Source organism: Agelaius phoeniceus, chromosome 4 (assembly GCF_051311805.1).
Source record: "Agelaius phoeniceus isolate bAgePho1 chromosome 4, bAgePho1.hap1, whole genome shotgun sequence".
Classification (NCBI taxonomy): Eukaryota; Metazoa; Chordata; class Aves; order Passeriformes; family Icteridae; genus Agelaius; species Agelaius phoeniceus.
Genome location: NC_135268.1, coordinates 25096870 through 25119731, shown reverse-complemented (window position 1 = coordinate 25119731; position 22862 = coordinate 25096870). Strand labels below are relative to the sequence as shown.

General features: G+C 43.7%; 1 protein-coding gene across 15 annotated transcripts in view; it reads left to right on the top strand.

Moving 5' to 3' along the window:
* Positions 1–22192, top strand: part of EPHA5 (EPH receptor A5) — a 193557-nt gene extending 171365 nt beyond the window's left edge. For 9 of the 15 annotated variants that reach the window (XM_077177134.1, XM_077177132.1, XM_077177133.1 and 6 more), the window contains 6 exons: positions 268–329; positions 1124–1333; positions 3147–3296; positions 7827–8020; positions 10942–11097; positions 19376–22192. In XM_077177134.1, coding sequence (XP_077033249.1) covers positions 268–329; positions 1124–1333; positions 3147–3296; positions 7827–8020; positions 10942–11097; positions 19376–19481 — 878 coding nt within the window. In that variant the 3' untranslated portion in view covers positions 19482–22192. Of the gene's footprint in view, positions 1–267; positions 330–1123; positions 1334–3146; positions 3297–7826; positions 8021–10941; positions 11098–14785; positions 15800–19375 lie in introns of those variants that run through there. The other 6 variants (XM_077177124.1, XM_077177122.1, XM_077177123.1 and 3 more) reach the window with 2 other exon arrangements.
* The last annotated feature ends 670 nt before the right edge of the window (positions 22193–22862 follow it).

Genomic DNA, 22862 nt, shown 5'->3' with positions numbered 1-22862 from the left:
CCTTCTCAATCATCATCTAAACAGTCTAGGGCTTGATACCCCACCTGTAATATGGTATTAGTTTTTAATCCACTCCTCCTCAATTTCCCTACTTCTCTACATATTCTGGGAACAACTCTTGTCATCCTGCTGGGACAGCAGTGTCTTGGTGTAGATTTACTGTTGCATGGCTGTATATCCAGATGCAGAGACACTATTAAAAGACTTTTTTATTGCTCATGGTTTTTAGATAAATTCCTAACAAACTCATGCACTTTTTTATTCTAGGCAAACCAGTAATGATAGTGACTGAATATATGGAGAATGGCTCTCTGGATACATTTTTAAAGGTATTTCTTAGATCCTTTTTCCAGGGGGACCTGGGGACTTGTTTTGGGTTCTTTGTAGATGGTTAATATCAATGAAAATGTTTTCTGGGTGTTGGTGCTGCCCAGGGGCAGGAGTAGCTCAGTTGTCTCTTTGATCTGCATTTACACAGCATCATGAAGGACCTGGGGCATGCAATGATAGAAACACATAAGAATAAATTGGAGGATATTACATTTATTTTAGAAGGCAGTGGAAGGTATTAACTTAGCCTGCAAAATGTGTGGTTCAGGAGCAGACCCGTACTGCAGCATAGCAAACCCCAGACTTGTCAGAGTTTTTCCATGAAATGTAAGAGCTAGAGAAGGGAGAGTGAGGGAAGTGGTTAGAAATGCAATGTGGCAATATGGGGAAGAGCTCCTACCCCCTCAAGTGTTCATGAACCCCTACAGGTAGGACTTCCATGCAACTTGGTGCCATTCAGTTGCCTGACTGAGAAACAGCCCAGCCTGGTGCCCTTATACACCTTATACACATGTGTTTGCTCCAGTCACAGTCTCTCTATCAGCCACCAGTAGATGCAGCTCATTCCTTGATCTCAAGTTAAAAGAACTACATTTCCTTATCTTTGTCTCTAGAGATCTTAATCTAAACAGTGAAACTTAGAAAAGCTTCATGGACAGAGCATGAGAGTAATGAATTATTAATTTTCCTGGTTTCCTTCCTTGGAGACTTGCCTTTGCATTTTTATTCCTGCACACACAATGCTGAGGGTGCAGAGGCTCTCAGCTCATCAAAAGTCTCCTTCCTTTTGCAGAAGAATGATGGGCAGTTCACCGTCATCCAGCTGGTCGGGATGCTGCGAGGCATCGCCTCCGGAATGAAGTACCTGTCTGACATGGGTTATGTGCACAGAGATCTGGCTGCCAGGAACATCCTGATCAACAGCAACTTGGTCTGCAAGGTGTCAGACTTCGGCCTCTCCAGAGTCCTAGAGGATGACCCTGAAGCAGCGTACACAACCAGGGTCAGTTATGGGGGTACCAAGCTGATTGAGCTCAAGAGAAACTTATTTCTTGCCACGTTTTGCTGTTCAGGCCCTCTAGCAAAGAGTTTCTACGAATCCACAGCCTCTAAACTGTGCAAGAGGGTTAGATCAGGTGATAACAGTTAATTGTCACCAGATAATTTTGCAAATGCCTTTAATTTATAGTGGGGGTTTATATAACACAGAGTTTAAATAACACAGAGTTTAAAAATAATAACTCTGAAGTTTAAGTAGGGTACACGAGCCAAGTAGCAAACTTTGCAAAGTTGCTATGCTTCCAAGCTCTATTCTGTCCTCTTTGGTGAATAGCAAAGGGAAGAAAGAGCAATTGCTTTGCTCAGGCACCCATCCTATGCTGTAAGCCATGGTCTTCTAAACAATTTCACCTTTTTAAAACATTATTGTGTAATGAATGCCCATTGTAAATAATGCACACTGCCCTCAGCGTTACCCAGTTGAGAGTAATTTCTCCCAACCCAAGAAAGAGCTTTTCCAACCTCAGTGCTCTGCCCCTGCTCTGCCCACATGGCACTGGCACTGGCACTGGAGATAGGGGGTGGGCAGGACCCACCTTCAACAGCACAGACTTGGAGAGAGCCTCCAATATTAATGGCAGTGATTGGCACTCCTTGGACATGTCTTACTACTGTGTTTTTCCAAGGGTATTGTTTTGAGGGTGGTGGGAGCTGTCTTGAGTCATGTTCCCTGTTCCTGTGGACATCTTGGAAAGGCCTTCCAGCTTTTGTCAGTCATGGCCCCATGATGGGACTCAGTGCACAGCTGGACTGGCACATCCCTGCAGGCTGAAGGGCTCTTGGCCAGCCCTGCTGTGGCTCCCATGTGCTGCCATGTGCTAATTGGCACTGCTGAGAATCTGGCCCTTCACTTAAGGCATGCGCTGCTGAGCTTGTGAATAAGTAATTATGGGAAGAAGAGACTTTTAAAAAGTTGCTTTGAAAATGTGTTCCAAATCCTGTCTTTTTCCAATAACAAACACTGTTAGGGGGCATTCAGGGAGACCTTCCAATATTTAGCTCAACACGTAGAGGAAGGGACTTCACAGCAAAATATTTTTTTATATAAATCAAGAGAGACAGCTCTTTAAACCCAATGAGAAAAGTATTCCTTAATCCAGACTCTCCTTTCCCTCCCCTTTCCCTTCTCAGAGCTGATCTGAAGTTTGATTTCTAAAATGATAGAAAGGAGAAAAGGAAACAGCAAAGCACATTTGACAGCTGTGGCATCATTTTGAGTCCCACAGCAGAGGCTAAGCCGGCTGGTCTTTGTGCACACAGATTTCTGTGCCTGCTACACAGATCTCTCTGCAGGACCAGGACTGCATTAAAAAAAAGAAAAAAGAAAAAAAGGGAATTACTTCCGCAGCAATTTGCATGAAGCCCTCGTTAGATCAAAGTCTTCCTCAGCCTCAGAACTGTCTGTTCCTCCCCCGCTCGCTCTCAGAAATGGAGGAACTGTATTCCCTTACCAACCCGTGCAACATAATTGAGATGTTGATCCTATACATGTCCCAGCATTCAAACAACATTCAAACAACAAACCTTCAGGACAGCCAATTAGTAGGCAGCCTACAAATGCTTATGGGCTGAGATAATGTGGAAAGGGGCCCCATGCTGTCAAACAGATTTACTTTAAAATTCGATGTCTCTTTCCAGAGAGAAAATAACATCCCTTGGTGCTCTGAGAAGAGCTGTTTCGACTTTTTTCGTGTGTTCTCTGCCCTCCTCTGCAATCTATTTTTTTGGGGGTTTTTCTCCATTTCTTTTCCATTTAGGGAGGGAAGATCCCCATTCGATGGACAGCGCCTGAAGCGATCGCCTTCCGCAAATTCACATCTGCCAGCGACGTCTGGAGCTACGGCATCGTGATGTGGGAGGTGATGTCCTACGGCGAGAGGCCTTACTGGGAGATGACAAACCAAGATGTAAGCACGTGCCAGATCTGCTGTGTGACGGGACTTGGAGGGCTCAGCACTCATTCTGCTGTCAGAGAGGCAGAATGGGGACTGGAGGAGGAGAGCTGCTGTAAGAATGGCTTTGCTGCCCCATGGCAGACAGAAATGATCCTCCCTCCCCTTTGATGCTGTTTTTTTTGCAGCAGCCCAGAACAGGCTGTGCGCAGAGGGAAATGTGTCTGCACGGAGGCAAGCCTGCTTCCCCCGGCAGCCCGCTGGAGCTTCACTAATGCTGTTAGAGCTGGAGCCTGTCCCTCCTCTGCTTAATGACAAAGGCCTGCCAGGGGATAGATGCTGATAAACTGGCAGCATTTCAGTTGTGTGTTCAAACCCCTGCAGCCACATAAAGCAGAAACTCACGAGAGTTGTGGTGAGGGCTTTGTTTCCCAGCAGAAAAGCTGGGTGATTTGATCTAGTGACAGCAGTCCACAGAGTTCCAAGAGTCTTGGTCGTTCTTGCATTGCTGATCTCAAGAGAAGAGTTTTGCTCCAGTTGTGAACACCTTGTAAGTCTGTGCTTGCACAGCTCTCATTCCTTTGTACAGTACCCTTCGAGTTGTGTCGCCTTGCTCCTGGGTTCCAGTGCTCCCTTGAGTCTCTGACCTTGAGGCCACCCTCTGAAGCACCTCCAAACAGTGAGATGCCTGGGAATACTCTCTCCCACCTGACTGCAGCTCCAATCCCAGCCTTGGTAAGGATCTTTTGATCCTACTGCAGGGCTGCATTCTGCCCTGAGCTCACCATCAACATCTGCCTTTGTCTCAGACTAAAAAAAATTTAAGCCTGGGGTAGCCAGATTTTCTAGGTCCCTCCTTCCTCTTCACATCTCTGAGAACTATGATTTGCAAAGGTCTCTGAGAATGCCAGCTAGTCATGAGGTCAGATTCACCAACAGGGCATGTGGGGCAGCCCTGCTACCTGTGGAGATCCTGCTGCTGGATGGGTTTCCTCTGGGCACAACACTTGGTGTTTCATCCTTTCTGCTTTTTTTGAGCAGTGTTCCTATTCCAGCAATTTTCTTCTGTTTCACTGGCAGCAAGAGCTCTGGCTGAGCATTCTGCTCTCCCTGAGTTTTGTTAGCAAGCCTTTGCCATCAGTGGATGTTACTACCTGTCACACTGAGCTGCTGTCTCATCTCACTTTGAGTCCAGGTGTGGAAACAAGTGGTACCTTTGAGATGGTCACACCATCCTCCTTTCCAGGGGCCTGAGCACACTGTTTGGCTTGAATGCCCCACTGCTCCTGCATTGCTGAGCCTGTCACATTTGCAGGAAGTTCAGTAAAGCAGCATGTACCTACGCAGGGATTTATCTTAATCAAATACAGGGACTTGCTTCCATAGTCTGTGCAGAGAATGCAGGAGTTGAGAGCCAAGCTTTTCTGTTCACACTGAGCACTCTAACTATCTTTAATGCTGATGTACTGGCACAGCACAGATGTTGTTCAGTAAATGCCAGGCTAAGATTGAGGCTGGTGCCAGGGAGGTAATGGTCTGTGGCCAGGGGAGTCACTTGTCTGAATCATAGCACTGTGAGCGTCCACACTTTACAGAACTGTTCCAAAAAGCCCAAATGCCTCCACGTTCTGTGGGGCACAGACTTGCCTGGAGTGAAAGCAGAAAACAAAGGACTACTCAGATATTTATGAGCATCAGTTCCTGCTTAGGCTTTGCTTGTGTAACCTCTCTGTTACTTGCCTCTGCCCTTTGTGCAGATGGTAAGTGCCTGGATGGTTGTGGCATAGGAACTTAATTCAGTGCTGTGGCATATTTCTCATGCAATTCTTCCTCCTTCAGCTCCTGAAGGCCTCCTTTTCTTTCCTCCTCTGCTTGTGTTGACAGAAGAGTCAGTGGTGTTAGATACAGCACTGGCTTTTGTGCTGAGAAAAAAGGGGTCACATAAATTCTGGACTCTTGCAGAAGAGTTGCACTAGAGTTTCTTGTTGTATGGCTTGTAATTAAAGCACATCATTTTCAAGCACAACTGATGATGAGCAAAATTATTCTCACCCTGTTACAGATGGCTTGCTTTAAAGGAGGTGAAGTGCAAAAGGGCAGAAAATGTTTTAAGGCTACAAATCACATTTTAATGTCATGCTGGTTTCTGGATGGCCCTCTAAAATATGCTTTGGCTTGACCACAAGATAAGGCTTTGATGCAGAAATTATGCAGAGGAATATTGTGGCCTGTGTTGCACAGGTTGATAAGCTAAATAATCACGGTGGTTGATTTTTAATGTTCAGACTGGTGAATCTATGAAAACACCACTGAGTGTTGCTTTGCTTTACTGGAATAGACTATCCCAAATTGTCCTCTCCTAAACATCCAGTTCAGTCACCCCAGTCTGAATAGTGCTCGTCCAGAAGAGGAAGAGAGACAAAAGTGCCTCCTTAGGTGCAAATTCTAAACCCTCAAGTCTTACAAATCAGTAAGCATGCCAATGAATGGAGCAGCAAATGTCCCGTTTTCTTATATTCTAATGGCTGTGGTGGCTGCAAGTGACTCAGTCTTTCTTGTTTCGGTTTTTTTGCTACCCTTACTGCTAGAGGCCTGAAGGCACCTTCAGATGCAAGAGTCTATTTCAGCATCCTAGCTTCTTGCAGCATTTTGATACCATTTACATTGTATCACCAGGACGGATGACATCCTGTAAATTGAGTTAACGCTATTGATTGTGATGTTACTGCCAGGAATATCCAGCACGCATAACCCCACTGCAGATATAGTTCAGATATTCTGATCTGGTGCCAGATGGTCTGCTCCTTGTCTTGCTGCTATTTTCTTTCTGCTCCAGTTGGAGGATGACCCATTATTTTTATAAATACAGACGTGGACGCAGCAAATAGCATTCTCATGGCTGTGCCACACTGAAGCTTTTTCTTTATAGGGCAGCTGCAAATTTGGAATCAGGGACCAGCTGAAAAGCATGGTATGAAGACCAGAGAGTATAAATAGCACAATGTGATGGAGCTGGGAGCAGCAGCCAGGCCATAAAAGAGATCTCCTTGCAAGTGTAGGTTGGATGGAGAGTGCTCCACCGAAAGATGAAATCTCAGATGGGCACAAAAGGACTGCACATACTAGCAGAGATCTTCTGCTTCTTCACATACTGTGGCCCAGATCTTCTGCTGTGCTTTTTACCCTTGGAGGAGATGGTGAAGCCTCACCTAACTGCTTCTCTGCTATGTACATCCTCAGAGAGCTTGAGGTTCCCACTACTGCTGCTCAGTCAGCCTGGCTCATTCCTGCGGCTCTTGCACTTAGCAAAAAGCTCTGTGGTGGAGGACAATTTAGAACCAATCCATTGTGAATTTTGAAGCCTTCTGAAATGCAGTGCTAGCCTGACACAACTGATCCTGTACTACTCATCTAGCCACTAAAGACCAAGACAACAGCTTCCATGCTAATCACAAAGCCTTCTTTTTCAACACAGAATGTTTTCAAATTGTGAAATTAGTGAATAGCATTTAAAGTAGTCTTTGGAGTGAACAGTGAAGCACATGTGGTTTTCGTGTGGTCGTAGCAAATACCTGCTTCCATCTCCTTTTCATCAAGGAATCTTGGGAGTGGAGGGTGTGAAGATGGGCTGCCATGACTCCCTTGGCACAGACACAGAACCTTGTGGCTTGAAACATGAGCTGCATTCTCGTGAAAATTGTAATGCTTCAAAATGGGAGCTGCTGGGCTTAAAGCCCTGCCACAGATCTGCCCCAAACTGGGGAAAACAAGTTGCCTTCCTCAATTCTGCCCTCATTTATTAATTTCTGCCTTTCAAGAGGGCAGGCAACACACATGCATATCACTTGTTTTAGATATAAAACCATAGATGATTTGTATTTGAAATCAGTGCAACAACTCCCCTGGTTTTAATTTACATACTCTTGGGCTGACATTTTAAATTCCTGGCAGAAATGTGGCCACACTAAGAAACTACTAGACCCAGACAGTATTGAATGATATATGAGATGGTTGTTCTGCCTCTGCCTTGAATCCATCCATCAATTAGCATTCAAAGTCTCTTTTGAAATACAGTCAGACTTTTATTACTGTAATACAAATTTGTGGTCTAGCACATGCCTTTTCATTTAAAAAGAAGCCAACATCTGAATAAACAAAATCACTGCACTCCAAGAAGATGCCAGAAAGCCCTGTAGTCTCTTTTTCATGGATTTAGTATAGGCTCCAGGAGTTTCCTGGTATATAACATAGAGACCACAACTAAGCTTTGAACAAGTGCAACCAGGCAATCTGCCCCCCAGTTGCAGCAGTGCCTTGGCTATCTAGATTCATTTTGCAATGACTAAAAATAAAGTTATTCAACACATCCCATGGAAAATATGAAAGATAGAGAGGCTTAGTGAGTTTGCTTACTGAGCGTGCAGAGCTGGGCGGTGGCTGGATTTTTTGTGAGCGTATTGCTGATCCCAAAGTTCTACGTTAAAGTCAGCTTGCATTTGGGCAAAAGATGTGGGGAAGAAAAGCCTTGTGTTTTGTGTCCTGCAGGTGATTAAGGCCGTGGAGGAAGGCTATCGCCTGCCAAGTCCCATGGACTGCCCTGCTGCTCTCTACCAGCTAATGCTCGACTGCTGGCAGAAGGACCGCAACAGCCGGCCCAAGTTTGACGAAATTGTCAGCATGTTGGACAAGCTCATCCGGAACCCCAGCAGCCTGAAGACCTTGGTTAATGCATCAAGCAGGTACAGACTCAGCCCAGAACCATTTCTCAGAGCAAGCTCCTTGTCTGAACACCGACCCCTAGGGCTTGATTCCCTCTGATTATTTAGCCCTAGTGTGTGTTCTTGGGGGAATCCTTCAGCTTTGTTATGTCCAGGGGAGTTGACTCATATCAACTTTTTCTGTTGCAGCCAAGTGAGCAATTCACTCACTCCAAATGCAGTGCTGCTACCACAAAGAAAGTTACAGTAGTCTGTCTTTCAGAAACAGGAGTTTCAGCAGTACTTTGTCCGTGCAAAACTATCTGTGCTCTACTGCAAGGTTAGAGAAGGCAAGGCTTGAGTGCACGAGCTAGATAGTAAATACTGCTCCAATTATCTGCCTGTTGACTTTATCTTGGTAATACAAATGAAAAGTGCCTCTTGGGGAAACTCTTAGGATGTGCAAAGCTTATGGATGTCCAGGTACATCCTTCCACAACTATTCCCAGGCATGCTAGCCACCAGTACAAGTCGTGAGAGTTGTGGTAATTAAAAGAGGAGGTCTCTGGTTACCAAAATACTGTACACAAACCCTTTGCTAAAACCACATGAAGTGAATAGAACAGCCAGTTTGTATTTAAACATGAATCTGAATAGCTACACAGCTACAAGTAAGGTAAACACAGTCAAGAAATAAAGCTGCACTTGGGGAGAAAGAGCTAAATAGTCTTGGAGAGGCTTTTTCTATTTTCACTGTAAGCACACATTAACTTCTGAGCCATCACTGTTGCTAATCACGCAATCCCTTGCAAGGTCATAAAGAAGATTTTTATATATATATATATATATATATGTATGTATATATGTATATTATTGCTGTTTCACTGATGGCAGTGGAGTTCCCCAGATTAACCATGGAAAAGGCCCTGCAGAAAAGTTTATCCTCGGAGGAGGGACAAAAAAAGATACGTTGTTTTCTTTAAACAGGAATGAGGGAGATAAGATTAGGTTAGACTGGTGGGATGGGCCAAAAGAGATATACTGCTGTGAGCTTGTAGTCATTTGTCCCCACATCTTCCAAGTGATCCTTGCACAGCTGCATGTGGCACATCTCCCCTGCTGCAGCTCTGGTGGCATGTCCCTGTGCATGGCATTTCGTGCACTGAAAGAGAAGAACCTGAAATTTCTGTTAATTTTTAAATACAAGCTAGATCTGGTTCCCCGGGCTATTTTACATGTACCATTTACCATCTGAAGAAGAAATTATTTTTATTAGCAATTAGATGTAGCATCAGTGCCAGCAAACCTGCAGGAAAAGGTTTATGACAGCATAAAATATGTGAGGTTTCTCTTTTTTCAACTCAGAACAGTTATTTTCCAGGCCTGTTACATGGTGTTTCCTGCACTCTTTTATACCAAACTGTTATGCCAGATGAGGAAAATAGGCAGGAAACCATTTCCTTGAGCTGCTAAGCACTTTGCTGATGTTTTATTCCATGAATGGGTCCATGCAATTCCAAACCTCTCCTTTTCAGAGCTGCTGTGGATATTTTTGATATGGATGAAGCACCTGAACCGTCAGGCTTTGGGGCTGTGCTTCTATTCTCATAGATTGCTGTGCCCAGACCATAGTAATTCCAAATGAATCATAATTTCAATATAGAGCAGCTGTAAAGGATTTTTTTAATATATGTAATGTGTTCTTTATGGAAATTCTCATTAATGCAAATAAGGGAGGAAGTCACTCTCTACATTACAGCTTGTGCTATGATATCACTAGGTACCTCCTGACATTAGTGATGAAAATCCACTTCTCATTATGATTACTTAGGAGTTTTGAATTTCTCATGTGTATAAAATGTTATGGGAAGCCATTATGTTCTTGGTACTGCAAGTATTCACATTTTATTAGACCCTTCAGCATTGCTATTAAATAAACAAATAATACTAATGTGCTCATAAAATATATGAAGATTCCTGAAGTGCTATGATAATATAATATCCCAGCTCTCCTTCCAGTTGAAAGTCTTTTAAGTGTAATAGCCACCATCAGAGGCTGACCTGGAAAATGTTTTTTTTTTTACCTGTGGGTAAAAATCTTTGCTCAGGGCTTGTGTTAGCTGTGTGTCCCATTTTACAAAGCAGGGAACAGATCTGGTTTCTTTCCTGGCTGACCTTGGACAAGGCCTCTGTGCTCTCTGCACATCATTAGTGGGGTGGTGGACCCTGCTTGTGCCAGGTACTGTGTCAGTGCTCCAGCTGTGGTGAAGGGTTATTATTTGCCTGAATTGCTTCTTCCGTGCGTGGCATAGCTGAGCAGGGAGCAGTTGCCTGGCAGGCTCTGAGGGAGGGTGTGGGAGCAGGAGTGCACCTTGTTTGCAGGCCTGGAGCGTGGCTGGAGCATTGCTGCTCTCTGCAGGCTCGTTGGATGCTGTCTGCATCCAAACCCCCCTCCCAGTGACTCTGCAGGAGCAGCCCCTGGACTGTTGAATGCTCCCTGGACTGGGAACAGCTGCCTGCCATTGACGGCCGCTGCTGGGAAATGTAATTTGGGTTTCAGTTTCCAGGCTCTGCGCTGGCTTAAGTTAATTATGAGCTTTAAAGGTGGAGGAAGAGAGCAAAGCAGGAGTCATCAAAGCAAAGACTTTGAATTAGGAGTGACTCGGGGAGCCTACTTGTGGCCAGGAGGTAACTGGGGTGGATGCCACTCCTCTCCTCCTCTTTCTGCTTGTGGTGAGGACTGGAAATGGCAAGAGCTAACTCAAGAATAGGTGAGGTTGCAGGTGAAGTGCTGTGTTTGATACATTGCATATCAAGCCAGCTGGGAGGATTTAGGCTGCAGCAATCACTGAAAACAGAGCAAAAGAATCATCTTTACCATAAAAAAATGCAAGCAAGTTGAGTCATGTTGTGTATCTCTCAATACTGATTTTGTTTGCTTCTTTGTTTTTGCTTAACTTTAGAGTGTCAAACCTGTTGGTGGAGCACAGTCCAGTCGGGAGTGGTGCCTACAGGTCCGTGGGTGAGTGGCTGGAAGCCATCAAAATGGGCCGATACACAGAGATCTTCATGGAGAATGGATACAGTTCAATGGATGCAGTGGCTCAGGTGACCCTAGAGTGAGTAGTGTCCAGATCATTTTCACCTCATTTCTTGGAATTGCAACAGGAGGAGGGAGGAGAAAGACAAATTATTCAAGAATATGTAAGGAAGAGGCTGCGGAAAGGGAAAACGTTATCCTGCGTTTGCAGTAAGCAGTTTCCCTTACAGCATCTCTATTGATAACAAGCGCAGGCAAGACTAAAATTTACAATTACTACATTGGCAGCCAGTATTTTGTCTCCTTTACTCACAGAAATTAATGCATGAGTTTCTGTAATTGCCAGGCCATCCTCTTGACACACTAGCAGTTGATTATTTGGGATTACCAACAAAATAAACCCTCTACCCTGTTAGAGGGGTATATGCATAGGTCCCAGCTGAGACAGCCTGGCTTCACAGCAGATGAGCTGGATTCACGGCTGATCTGGATATAAGCAAGTGAACAGTGAAGCTCAGTAAGGTGTGGAAATGGTACTCACCATAACCAGAAATAGGTAAGAGCTGATGCCAGTGCAAGAGCATCATCAGGAGCCCACAGCTCTAGAGGACAGGCTTCCTGAACGAGACCCTTTCTTCTGGATGTGCCCGTGGCTTTTGCACGTGAGTGTGACTGCAGCTGAGACAACAGCCTTCAAATTACTTGGTAAATGCCTCAGGGCTGCTAATTTGCTACGCTGCACCTTTAATTGCCTGCCTTGCTTATGAAGTTGTGTCAGCACTTTCCTGCTGCTGCCTGTGCTGTCTCAAACTCCCCTCCAAGCCTGCCTTTCTAGCTGGGTTAATTCGAGTTTAGCTTACTGCAGGCATTAAGGCAGAATGGGAAGAATTGCACTCTGCTGCTTTGGAGAAGGTTGTGTCTCCTCTGACCACATGCAGATTGCCACTGCACATACAGAGTTGCTTCTGAGGATTAAGAATAAACCAAGAACAATCCCCCTACCCCACGAGCTGCAGCATTTCCTCCTGTCTGCCACAGTGCTTGCTGTGGAGCTCACCATACAGCACAGGAGTGTGGGGCAGGTCAGTGACATCTCCATGGAGTTCAGTTTTCCATTACATACACGGAGGGAGTGCAGGAGCCTCTCTGCTCTCACTCTGATGTTATTTGTTCCACTCATACCATCAGTATTTGCCCCTTACACTTGGACTCATCCAGTCTTTTTTCAGCCATTCACATGAAAACCCTGAGCTAGGGATGAAGTCCTCTCCAGCAACTGTCTGGGAAATCAGGGTGCATGGATTCTTACCTGGATCCTCTTTTCAGCTCCTGAGACCCTTACATGTTGTTTCCCAGACTTGTCCTGCAATTATGTGTCACTTTACTTGGGCTTTTGAGGACTCCACAGTTTAAACTGATGATCTACAAACATAGACCAAGGAAGAGGGCATCCATCCCCAGGCTGGTCAGAGCCCACATAGCAGATGTGGCTAGCCAGAGGCTGAGTGGGGAAAAGGGGGATAGGATGAAGCAGTAATTTATGGAAAAGAAAAACATTGGAGCGTTCCTCTCCACAGTACCTCCCCAATCTGATAACCAGAGCAACTTCTGGTAGAAAATGCAGTTTGTTTAAAATCCATCACAGATTTATTGCTGTTTGGCTTAATTAGTCATGTCAAAGAAGTTGACTTCTACCATAGAAGCCAAGTTGGCTTCTACCATGTTCCTCTTCAGAATTTTCTGTGGTTTGAGGAGCTCTACATGAAATGCTCTGAAGTAAAATGCTTTTGTTTGGATCACAGAAAATGTTGACTTCAAACCCAAATTAGTGGGTATTTTCAACAGCAAATTAGAAGTTTACTTACTTGTGTAACTTTAAGAGGGATCTTACTATCCCTCCTACATGGTCTTAGCATGCCATGCTGCTGACAAAAGTATTCCTAATCTTCAAATTCCCAATGTGCAACATTTCAGATTATGAAGTAAGATCTTTAATTTGACTTCAAAATTTAACTATTTTTCTATGTTTACTCTTTAGTATTCTGGAAATTTTAAAAATGTCCCCCAAAATCTTTTCAGGTGATGCAAAAAGTGCTTTAAAATGGTTTTTCTGATTGGCAATGAACCAAGAAACCAATTACCTGCACAGTTCTAGCCAGAAAGGCGAGTTGGTTTGAAAGGCTTTAAATAAGATTATAGCTGCCAGAGATGCTCTGACTCTCACCAGCTGCAAAGCTCCTCAAAGGCCCCCTCACCAGGTCCCAGGATGTCCTCCATGGCACAAATGTCATAGAGGACATCCTGGGAGTCCATAGAGGACATCCTGTCCCAGTGGAGACAACAAGTCTGAGCTGCTCAGCTTCAGCTTTCTTCTGGGCTTTTAGAACAGCAGAGCAAACAGCAAAGGAGCTCATGCCTGGCAGCCTGGGGGAGATTTTGTGTTTGTTGTTTTTTTTTTAAGCTGGAAGGAGGCATTTCATGGATCCATCTTCCATTTCAGTTGAAGCTGATAAAAGGTTGAAACCTATTCCAGGTAGCTATCCATGTCAGCAAATAAATTCCCCCTGCCCACCCCAGCTGCCTGTGGACAGAGATTCTTGCAGAGATGCCTGCTTGGTTCTTCTCTGTCAGCCCACACACCTTTGCATTGCAGAGGTGGCTTGGCAAAAAGGCTTGACCCCACTTAGGTCTATTTTTGGAAAACCTGTGGAAGATTAATCAAAAAGCCAAGTAGCCATCCAAATCAAAACTTCTCTCATCCCTCTCAGAAACAGTATAAAAAGAAAAAAGCAGCAGATTCTCAGCTGTTGAAAAAAGGGAAACCATCATAGCAGCTTAAGAGGAAAAGTGTCTTGTAATGAAGTTCTGAATTCAGTCTGATATAAACTGGCAGACTGCCCTTAAAAAATAAAGTAAGGGAGAAAAATGGCTCCTGGTGGGCTCAGCTGAGACTCTCATGGGTTCTCTAGAAAATAAACACCAGATCAGGCAAGGTTCTTTAAAGGTTGATATACTGAGAGGGGTTGGTTTTCTGGAGGTTTTAATTTTTTTTCTCCCTGTAAAAGGGAGCAACAAAACATTTTGTACTCTACAAAGGAGAATTCAGGTTAAATGTTCCTTGTCATTTTTAATGGAGGCAACTGTTCTGTATATTCCAGAGCTGGGACTTGGGGGGATCGGGTGAAAAGATGATCTGAACATCTGAAAGTAGCTTGCTTTCCCCAAATGACATCAGTAAATCAGTCTTTACAACTTAAGAAGTTGCCTTCAAATACCATCCAAAATTATCTTTACCAAATTCAAACTGTGCAGGAGAGAGATGTAGAAATTAGGTGGATAACTGCTGTCAGAAAAAGCAGGACAAAAACATATGATAAATGTAAAGAATTTCTAAAATCTACTGGAAAAAAACCTACTAGTGCTGTAGGAGGAGTTGGCCATGACACTGACAGGACTGGTAATGGTGGGTGCCCAGCTTGTGGCTTCTTTAGAGGACATGGTTGAGGTAGTTGATGTTCAGCTTTTTTTTATAAAAAAACCTCCCTCCCCTGGCATGAAAAGCAAAATCCTGATTACCATTCCAATTCTTTCAAACTGATGGCTTGATGCATTTATTCCAGAAAATAGTAGTATTAGTGACAAATTTCTGAAAGCAAAAGATTAAAAATGTAAGATGGATGGATATCACCCCAAGTCCTAAGCTCTGCCTGCTTAAGCAAAGACCTGAAAATGTATGTGTTCAAACAAAGAGTGATTTCTACATTTAGCTCTAATTCTTGCAAAGGGATGAATCACCTTGTGAAAAGTGGAGCCTCACCCTCCACCCTCTCTTTCCAACTGGATATCAGACTTGAAGGGAGCCTTTCCAGTGGACCAGACCTGCTCTTTAAACTTGTGGACCACCTAGTGACTTTGAGTGTGTCTGGAGCTCTTTCAATCCACTGCAAGAATAACTTTACCAGGACAATACTCAAGAATAGATAGATCCATGACATGAGTTTCAGTCTGACCCTTGACTGGACCAATTACTAACCATGTGGACTACATATTTTCACCTTTTGAAAGATCTGTACTCACTGAATCTCAGGACACCCTGTTGTTTGTTATTAGATGAAGAGCTCTGAATATTTGTAATAATATGTGTTGTGTTGCTTTGCATTGTATATATTTTTCTTCTAAAATAAAATAAATTATTTATTAAAAGTTATACTGGATGAAGAACATTTAAGAGTTCACCTGCTCTAGATGCTTATTCTTAACCTAAAATCTCAGTCCTGGGATTTTGATGCTATGTCTACTTCTGAACAAATTCTCATCTTGTAATCAAGTAGAGTGGGAATTATGAGTAAGAGCAGATGAACTCTTAAAACAAATTTTTTTAAGTCCTCATTTCATGCAAATGTCCCTAGCAAGCGGATTCCTCTCTCTTTAGCATCGTCTGAAGGTCTTTGAGGTTCTTCTTGTTTCCCCTCATTCAAACTGACAACTAACTAACTCCATGAGTAGTCCCAGTCTGCATGGGCAGCTGTAGTTACACCACGTGCAGAAGAGTGGTGAGATCTGCCCTGGATGGGAGAGGAAATACAAAATTCCTGTGGTAGGCTGGCGGCTGCTGACCTCGGAGATCTTTCAGGACTGTGGCCCTTTTGCTTGCATGACTAAACTGGCTGGTGAGGGGGTTGTATTTTATGTGGCAATCCAGTCCTAGTCTACACTGTGTTTGGCAAACTGGTCCATGGTGTATAAGTAGTTCTATTTGTAAATAAAATGTTTTAAATCTATATCTTACAACATGGAGACTGTGAATTCAACCCTTGCAAATGGAGGCTCTTGCAGGGAAGGGGATACCGTGTTGTCACTGGCATGTTGCAGCTGGGCTTCCATGCAAGGCAGTGGTAAGACAGCAGCATGCATGCAGCTGTGTACAGGCTGCTTGGGATGAGCTGACACCAATTTTCCCCTTTATTTTCTCGGCTTTTTGGTCAACTTAGGTAAGCCTTTTAATACCTTGTTGGCAAGTTATTCAAATTCCTGCCTGCTTTAATTTCCAGCCCTACATGAATGAAAGAAGTGAAAAGATAAACTTCCTCCCTAAAATAAGAATAAAAGTTGTCTCATGGCTGGGGAGGCCAAGTATTTTGAAGCAGGGAGAGCACCCAGCACATGGGTGCACAGATCTCCACTGCAGAGGCACACACAAAACCCAACACCAGGGGTCAGGTCACTTCCACACCAAGAGGCAGCCTGGATCCTGTGCCCGCCGGTCTCAGTTGTGCCTTTTCCTGCAGGGAATGCACATTTTTATTGTAAAGCCCCAGAAGGTGTCTGCACACATCTCCTCTGCAGAGCTGAGCCCAGTGAAATTTCCATTTGGCTGCAGTAACAGGAGCCAAAGAGCGCTGGACTGGAGCTTAAAGGCAGTTGTTTTTGCAGCTCTTCGACACAGAAGTTGTTGGGGATTTTTCGTCCCCAAACCAGCTGGTTTGTGCACCCAGTTCTGTTCAAAATTGTCTTCTGCCTTACACCGCTTTAAATGCTTCAGCACTGGATGCATGGGAGCATGCAACGTGCTGTAAGTCATGCTTGAAACATCAAAATTAAAGCTCCTGCATCCTATAGGCAGCTTTTAGAAAGTTGTCTTTGGTATGTGTAAGGTGGCTTTTGAATAAACCTGCTGATTTTTATACTTGGCAAGCATCTGGTTCAGGAGCTGTGTCTTCTGGTTCATCTTTGCTGAGGTGCAAGACCCCACAGAAGTGTTTTTCCCCTCTCTGAGGAGTCCCCCATGCTTTTGGCTGGTGGCTTCACATTTGAGAGGATTTGATATTCAAAAAAAAAAAAAAGGCTGAATCCCCTGGTGAGCAGTTAATGTATTGAAACCAGAAATGCTTTTTTCTTCTTTCTCTCTTGTAAATCAGTGAGACACTACTCAAGGATATTGAGTTAAGGGGATACAATATGGGGAGAAAAAAAGGCTGTGTAGTGAACTGGGTGGGGGGTTTATTGGACTGATGGGGCTGTGTGTGAAAGGCCAAGACATGCATGCTTTTCTCCGAGTTTGAGGCTGTTTTTTTCCAGCATAACATGCGAGGGTGTCAGAAATTATACATCTGTGAAATACGTGGTACTGGATTTTCAAAAGAGCTCAGCTTGCACTTTAGATACCTGGAAAAAAAAAAGCTGATTTTTCAAAAAGTGCCAGCAGAGCAGGACTCAGCAGGGGGAAGATGGATGTTGTCTCTTTTAAAAATCAGGTCCTATACTGTGTTGGTTTTGAGGGTTGGTTTGTTTTTTAGTTTCTTTTTTTTTTTTTTTATCTCTGGTGTGAACTTCCAACTGTGCTGTGTACATAAAATAAATTGCATGTAACAATAGCATTACTTCATTTTCCTTCATTATTAAGATGGCTTGCTGAACTAGTTTCACAATTCAGTGGAGACAGAAATGAAAGCATGTCCCCCTGAGAAGGTAGACACCTTTTGCAGGTGCTGCAGCCTTTTCTCTGCCAGGTAAGGAGCACTGCTGATGTGTCTCATTGACCTCCTTTGCTCTGTGCCCCTTACATTATGATTTCCCTTTGCATCATTAAGAAGCATTGCTGAAAAAGGGTACAAGAATGAAATTATGTGTTTAGCCCAAAGCAAAAAACTTGGTATTTTCCAAATCAAAAGGCAGAAAACATGACAGTCCTTGGAGAAGTACAGATGTAGCTTTTGGCTTCAACTAGTTTATGTGCTAATGTATTAGCCTTCACTCAAGACTGCTTTTTATTCAAAGCAGCGTTCATCTGTGTAATTTGTGAACATGGATGATTGGTTGTTACTTGCACAGGAGTTTCTTTCTATCCAGAATATGAAGCTGCTGAGAGAGGCACACCTCCCTGGGTAGTGTGAAAATGTTTTGGTGCTCCTTGCACCTTGTGCTCTCCTGCAGTCCAGTACACAGCCCTGCAGTGAACTGTAGGCCAGGTTGCAGTTGTGTCTCAGGTGATGGTTGGGCTCCCAGGTGTTGCTGGGGATTTCCAGCTTTGGCATGAATGCAGCAGCATGGTTTCCAAAAAGCAGCTGCGTGATCAAGGCCACATCTCCATGACTTTTGGTGGAGAACTTTCTCCTAAAGAGTTGCACACCGGGTGTCAGCAGCTTGGGGATTCACAAGTGTATCGGCAGGACCATAAGGCACAACTTAGGAACATCCTTAATTGGATGATTGGTTCAATCCAGTCTTGAGGTAGAAAGTGAGGGACTGATATTTTTCTATCAGTGGAAGTCTTCAGACAAAACACCACATCTCTTATGGTGGACCTGCTTCTCTAACAGCTTCTGTGTCTTGGGCTGGAAACATGCATGCAACTGTCTTGATGTTTCTGCTGAGCTTTTATTCCTACCATTTCTTTGTTAACACTTTTCTACCCAGTAAGAAATTTCTGCAATTACATTCTGCCATAACTGATGGCTTTACCTGGCTTAGAGGTGTCATTGATAACCCAAGGTCCTGCTGTGCTATCTCCAGGAGATTATTTGTCCGACTCCTGTCTTTGGATGGGATAAACCAGATAACCTCTTAATGCCATTCATGTGAATCACATGAAAGTGATTACCTTCATCTATACACCTGAATTTTGGAGGGTGGAGTTGATGACAAACAATCTTTCCTCCTGATCCTGCATTTTACATTAACTGTCTTATTTTACAGCTTTCCTGTAGTGGTAGCCCAGTAGGCAGAATCAACACAAATGCCCTTGGCATCTAGAATTCGCCTCTCCAAAGCAAAACCAAATGTGGGTTTATGGGAAGATTTGCAAAGACACAAAGGGGAGCTGCTTTGCTAATTCTTGTTGACTTTAAAGAGTCATCAGGATGGTGGCCGCACTCGAGGCTTTTGCCATTTGTGTTTCTTTGGCTTTCCCTCATCTGAAGAGGAAGAAAGCACGGATTGACCTCACTCCTCACTGCTCATATCCAAGATCAAATACCAGCCTCTCCCATGAGAAGAGGAAACAGCAACATGGGCTTTCTTACCTGGCTTTCCTCTTGGAAATAGGACTTTTCATGCCTAGCAGAATCCTTGGCCAAAGATGATGCTGACACTTTGCTGTCTGGCCTTTCTCCTTGGCCAGCGAGGTGATCTCATTCAAATCACATCACCTCTCTGAGGTGCTGTCAGCCATTAAAAAAAAAAAAGAAAAAAATTTACAAATGGGGAAAATGAAACCTGCCAACTAAACTTGGCTCTGGGAGCTGCCAGTGATAACAGGTAGGCACTGGCAGCAGCAGCGGCAGCGTGTGCGGCGCGTGGTGTGCGCGGCGACGTGTGCCTAAGAGGTCCATGGAACCAACGTCTGCTTTCTCCCACAGGGATTTGAGGCGTCTGGGAGTGACACTTGTTGGTCACCAGAAGAAGATAATGAACAGCCTTCAAGAGATGAAGGTCCAGTTGGTGAATGGGATGGTGCCGTTGTAACACGGTTTTTAAAGTTGCTTCCTCAAGTGGGTCGGTCCTGCACTTTGTACTCTAGCCCTGAGATTTATTTTGACTAAAAAAAACCCAAGAAAAGATAAAAAAGGGAAATTCAGTGGTTTCTATAATTGAAGGACATTGGCCTCTGCTGCAGCATTTCTAAAGCAGTGTTTGACTAAAGTTTTGCTTTTCTTCCTATTTGTGTCCTCATTTTCATGAAGTCAATGTAAGATGCATGGAACGTGGAAACGAATCTGCTGTACATGAGGTTAACCAGTCTCTTGAGCTTCAGCGGTGATGACAAGCCTTCCACCACGTGTTGTCTGTACATGGGAGGTACATATATATATATATATAGCACCTTTATATACTGAATTACAGCAGCACATGGTAATGCTTCCAAGGACTGACTTGAATGGCAGATTTTTGTGGCCATTCATGGACTCCCAATAGCTGCAGTTTGCTGAAGTATAACTTCGAGTCTTACTTGTCTACAGAAGTGTATTGAAGAGCAATATGATTAGATTATTTCTCGATAGATATTTTGTTCTGTAAATTTAAAGAAAAGAAAAATAATGCTGTCACACAGCATTAAGTTATAGAGAAGACTAGCATATAAACATGTCGCTTGCTCCATGGCAAATACAATACAGGGTGTATATTTTGTTTTCCTCCTTCTGTGTTACCAAGTTCTTTTTATTTGCTCTTTGGGGAGGATAATACATGTTGAAGATGTATATACTGTACAGTTTGCTACTCATCAGGTACAAGATTGGGACTCTTTCCTTGGTTTGTTCCTTTTTTCCTCCCTCTTTTACTCAGTCTCCCTTTTGTGTTACCCCCATGCTTTGTATTTTTGCTGCAGTTTGGTTTGATCAACACATAAAGCCTTCAGGAGTTTTCATTATGTATATGAGGTAGAAGGAAGTTGCTTAAATAAAAGATGTTGCCCCCCCCCTTCCTTTACACCGTGGGTTGAGGACATCCAGAAGAGACGTAAAACATCTGGTTCTTGATGGCCTCCAGCAACAACATGGCATCAATTTTTCTGTGTCCTGGCCAAAGGTGGCATGGGATTGCCTCGGCACAGGTGCTTCAGCCCAGTAGCCATCACCCAGTGCAGCCATCACTTCTGTTCCCGGAGCCCAGGAGAGAAAGCATGAGGTGGTTTTAGCTGGAAGGAAGAAATTTTGTTGTTCCTTTTCTGATGATGTTGGTTAGGTCCTGGGGCACAGTTTGGAAATGAGCCTCTGCCATCCAGTGTGGAGATTTTGTAGTATTTCCCCCACAGTGGTGGGAGTGGGATTATTTTTGGAACTGTCATGTCCCAAGCTGTCTCTCAGCATTCTAGGTTTGCTGTGGACCTGGCCACTTTGTGACAGAGCACAGAGGGGAGAGAAGAGCAGAGCGGCCCAACATGATCACAGTGATGGCATCCTGAGGGCAAGGAGATGCCATTCATCTGGGGCTGGCACAGCTCAGATCAAGACTTGGCTGAAGCTGGGGCTCAATGTAGCCATTAAAGCCTATGGCTGGTACTCTCAAAGGACCTGAGTGCAACCCAATCCCCTGGGAATCACACCAAGAAGTATTTTGGGGTTGTCCTCCTGTTTTTATTGTAGATAGGATTAAACAGCACCGTTAATTTGGTATTCATAGGTTGGGCTTTTATTTTGTGAAGACTTCGATAAGGATTTTAAAACAGCTCAGTGGATTGCAAGGGTTTGTTGTTTCTGTAAATGTATTGCTTCCTTAGAGTTTGGATAGCATCTTGTGGCATTCCTCCTTAGCAATAACATCAATATATAGAGTTGCTGTAGCTCCCTTCATCCCCAGTTCTGCAGAGCCAAGCCCAAAGAGCTCAAACAGCCAAAAGGAGGCCTGTGTCCTTCATGTCTTGCAGAAACAGGTGTTCCAAGGCACCTGAAGCTGTTTCAAAGGATTTCTTTCATTTCCCCCAGCCTTTGGATGAGATTTGATACACAGAATGTTTTTTTTTAAAGAAGAGAAGCACCTAGGAGAAGAGGTTGAGTGGTTTTTTCCTTAGCAGCAGGGTTTCTTCAGGCAATATTTTCCTGTCCTGAAATGGCCCCCTCCGCCTCTGCAACTGCTGAGTTCCTCAGGAATCAGGAGAAATAGGAGGGGAAAAAAGCCACAGCGAGGCCTAACAAATCTTGATAGTGTCATTTCTTATCCCGTTGTTTCATTTTGGCAGCCACCAGACCACAAAAGAGGAAGAGGGTATCAAGACATAACAATTTCGGCACGGAAAAGAGATTTGTCATATAATAAATAAGATTATTAGAGCTGTCAGCAGAAGAGTCTTGAGATTATTTGTGTCTCCCTCTCTGCAACACTTGGGAAAATACATGTAGGAAGACAGAAACAGCTCATTTCACCAGGAGGAATCGTTCGTTTGCCTGCATCCACTGGTGGCACTGAAATGCTGTGTGCAAATATGTGGCACTTTCTGCCCATCTTCTCCACTCATTCCTGTCCTGTTGGCTCTGTGGGAGGAGTTGAACTTGGTCCTTTTTTTTCCCTGGGCTCTTAAAAGCAAAATCCTCTTTTCATCACTTGTATTGCTGGAATACCTAACGTTCAAAATGACAAACCAGTGGAAAACAAAACTGTTCTTAAGCCAGACTGCATTTGTAAATTGGGAATCTCTTCTTGCTTCCTCCAATAAATAAATAAATAACTTTTTCTATTTATTTCAAGAGCTGTTCTTGCTACAGATCTCTGTATAATAGACTTTTGTCTCGGGGCTAAAAATAAAACGTTTTAATTTGTAGGGTCCAAAGGTTACAGCTTCTATGTCCATGAGCAAATCACAGAGACAATGGAGGTTTTCAGTTCCCATCCAAGAGCTGCAAGAACTTTGTGCATTGGGCGTGATTTTATGTTTTGGGGTGCAGCAGAACGAGATGACAGCAACATTTGGTTGGTTATGTTCTTGGAAGGGGCTGTAGGTGGATTTCCTGCCCATGGTAAGTCCAAGCACTTTGCTTTTCCAGCTCACTACAGCTGAGCCAACAGATTCCATTTTTTCCAGTATATTTTGCTGATAATTGAGAGGGAGGTGTTTCAAAGGATCCAAAAGGTGGACAGGCTTTTTTAATACAGTTTTTCATTTTGGGAGAAGGAATGGCTTGTGTAGACTGACGCCCTTTCATTGTGTAGCTATTTCTACTTGGAAAAAGTACTTCAGCATTAAAAAGGAAGACTGATATAAAAGGGAGAAAAATCAGTTTAAAATTTTATTTATTCCTCCCATATGTTAATAGTGAGAAGAATAAAAAATAAAGGTCAAATTTTTTTGTCTATTCAGTGTTGAATATAATGTAGAAACTCCCGGTGCTCAAGAAATTGTGACTCCTTGGA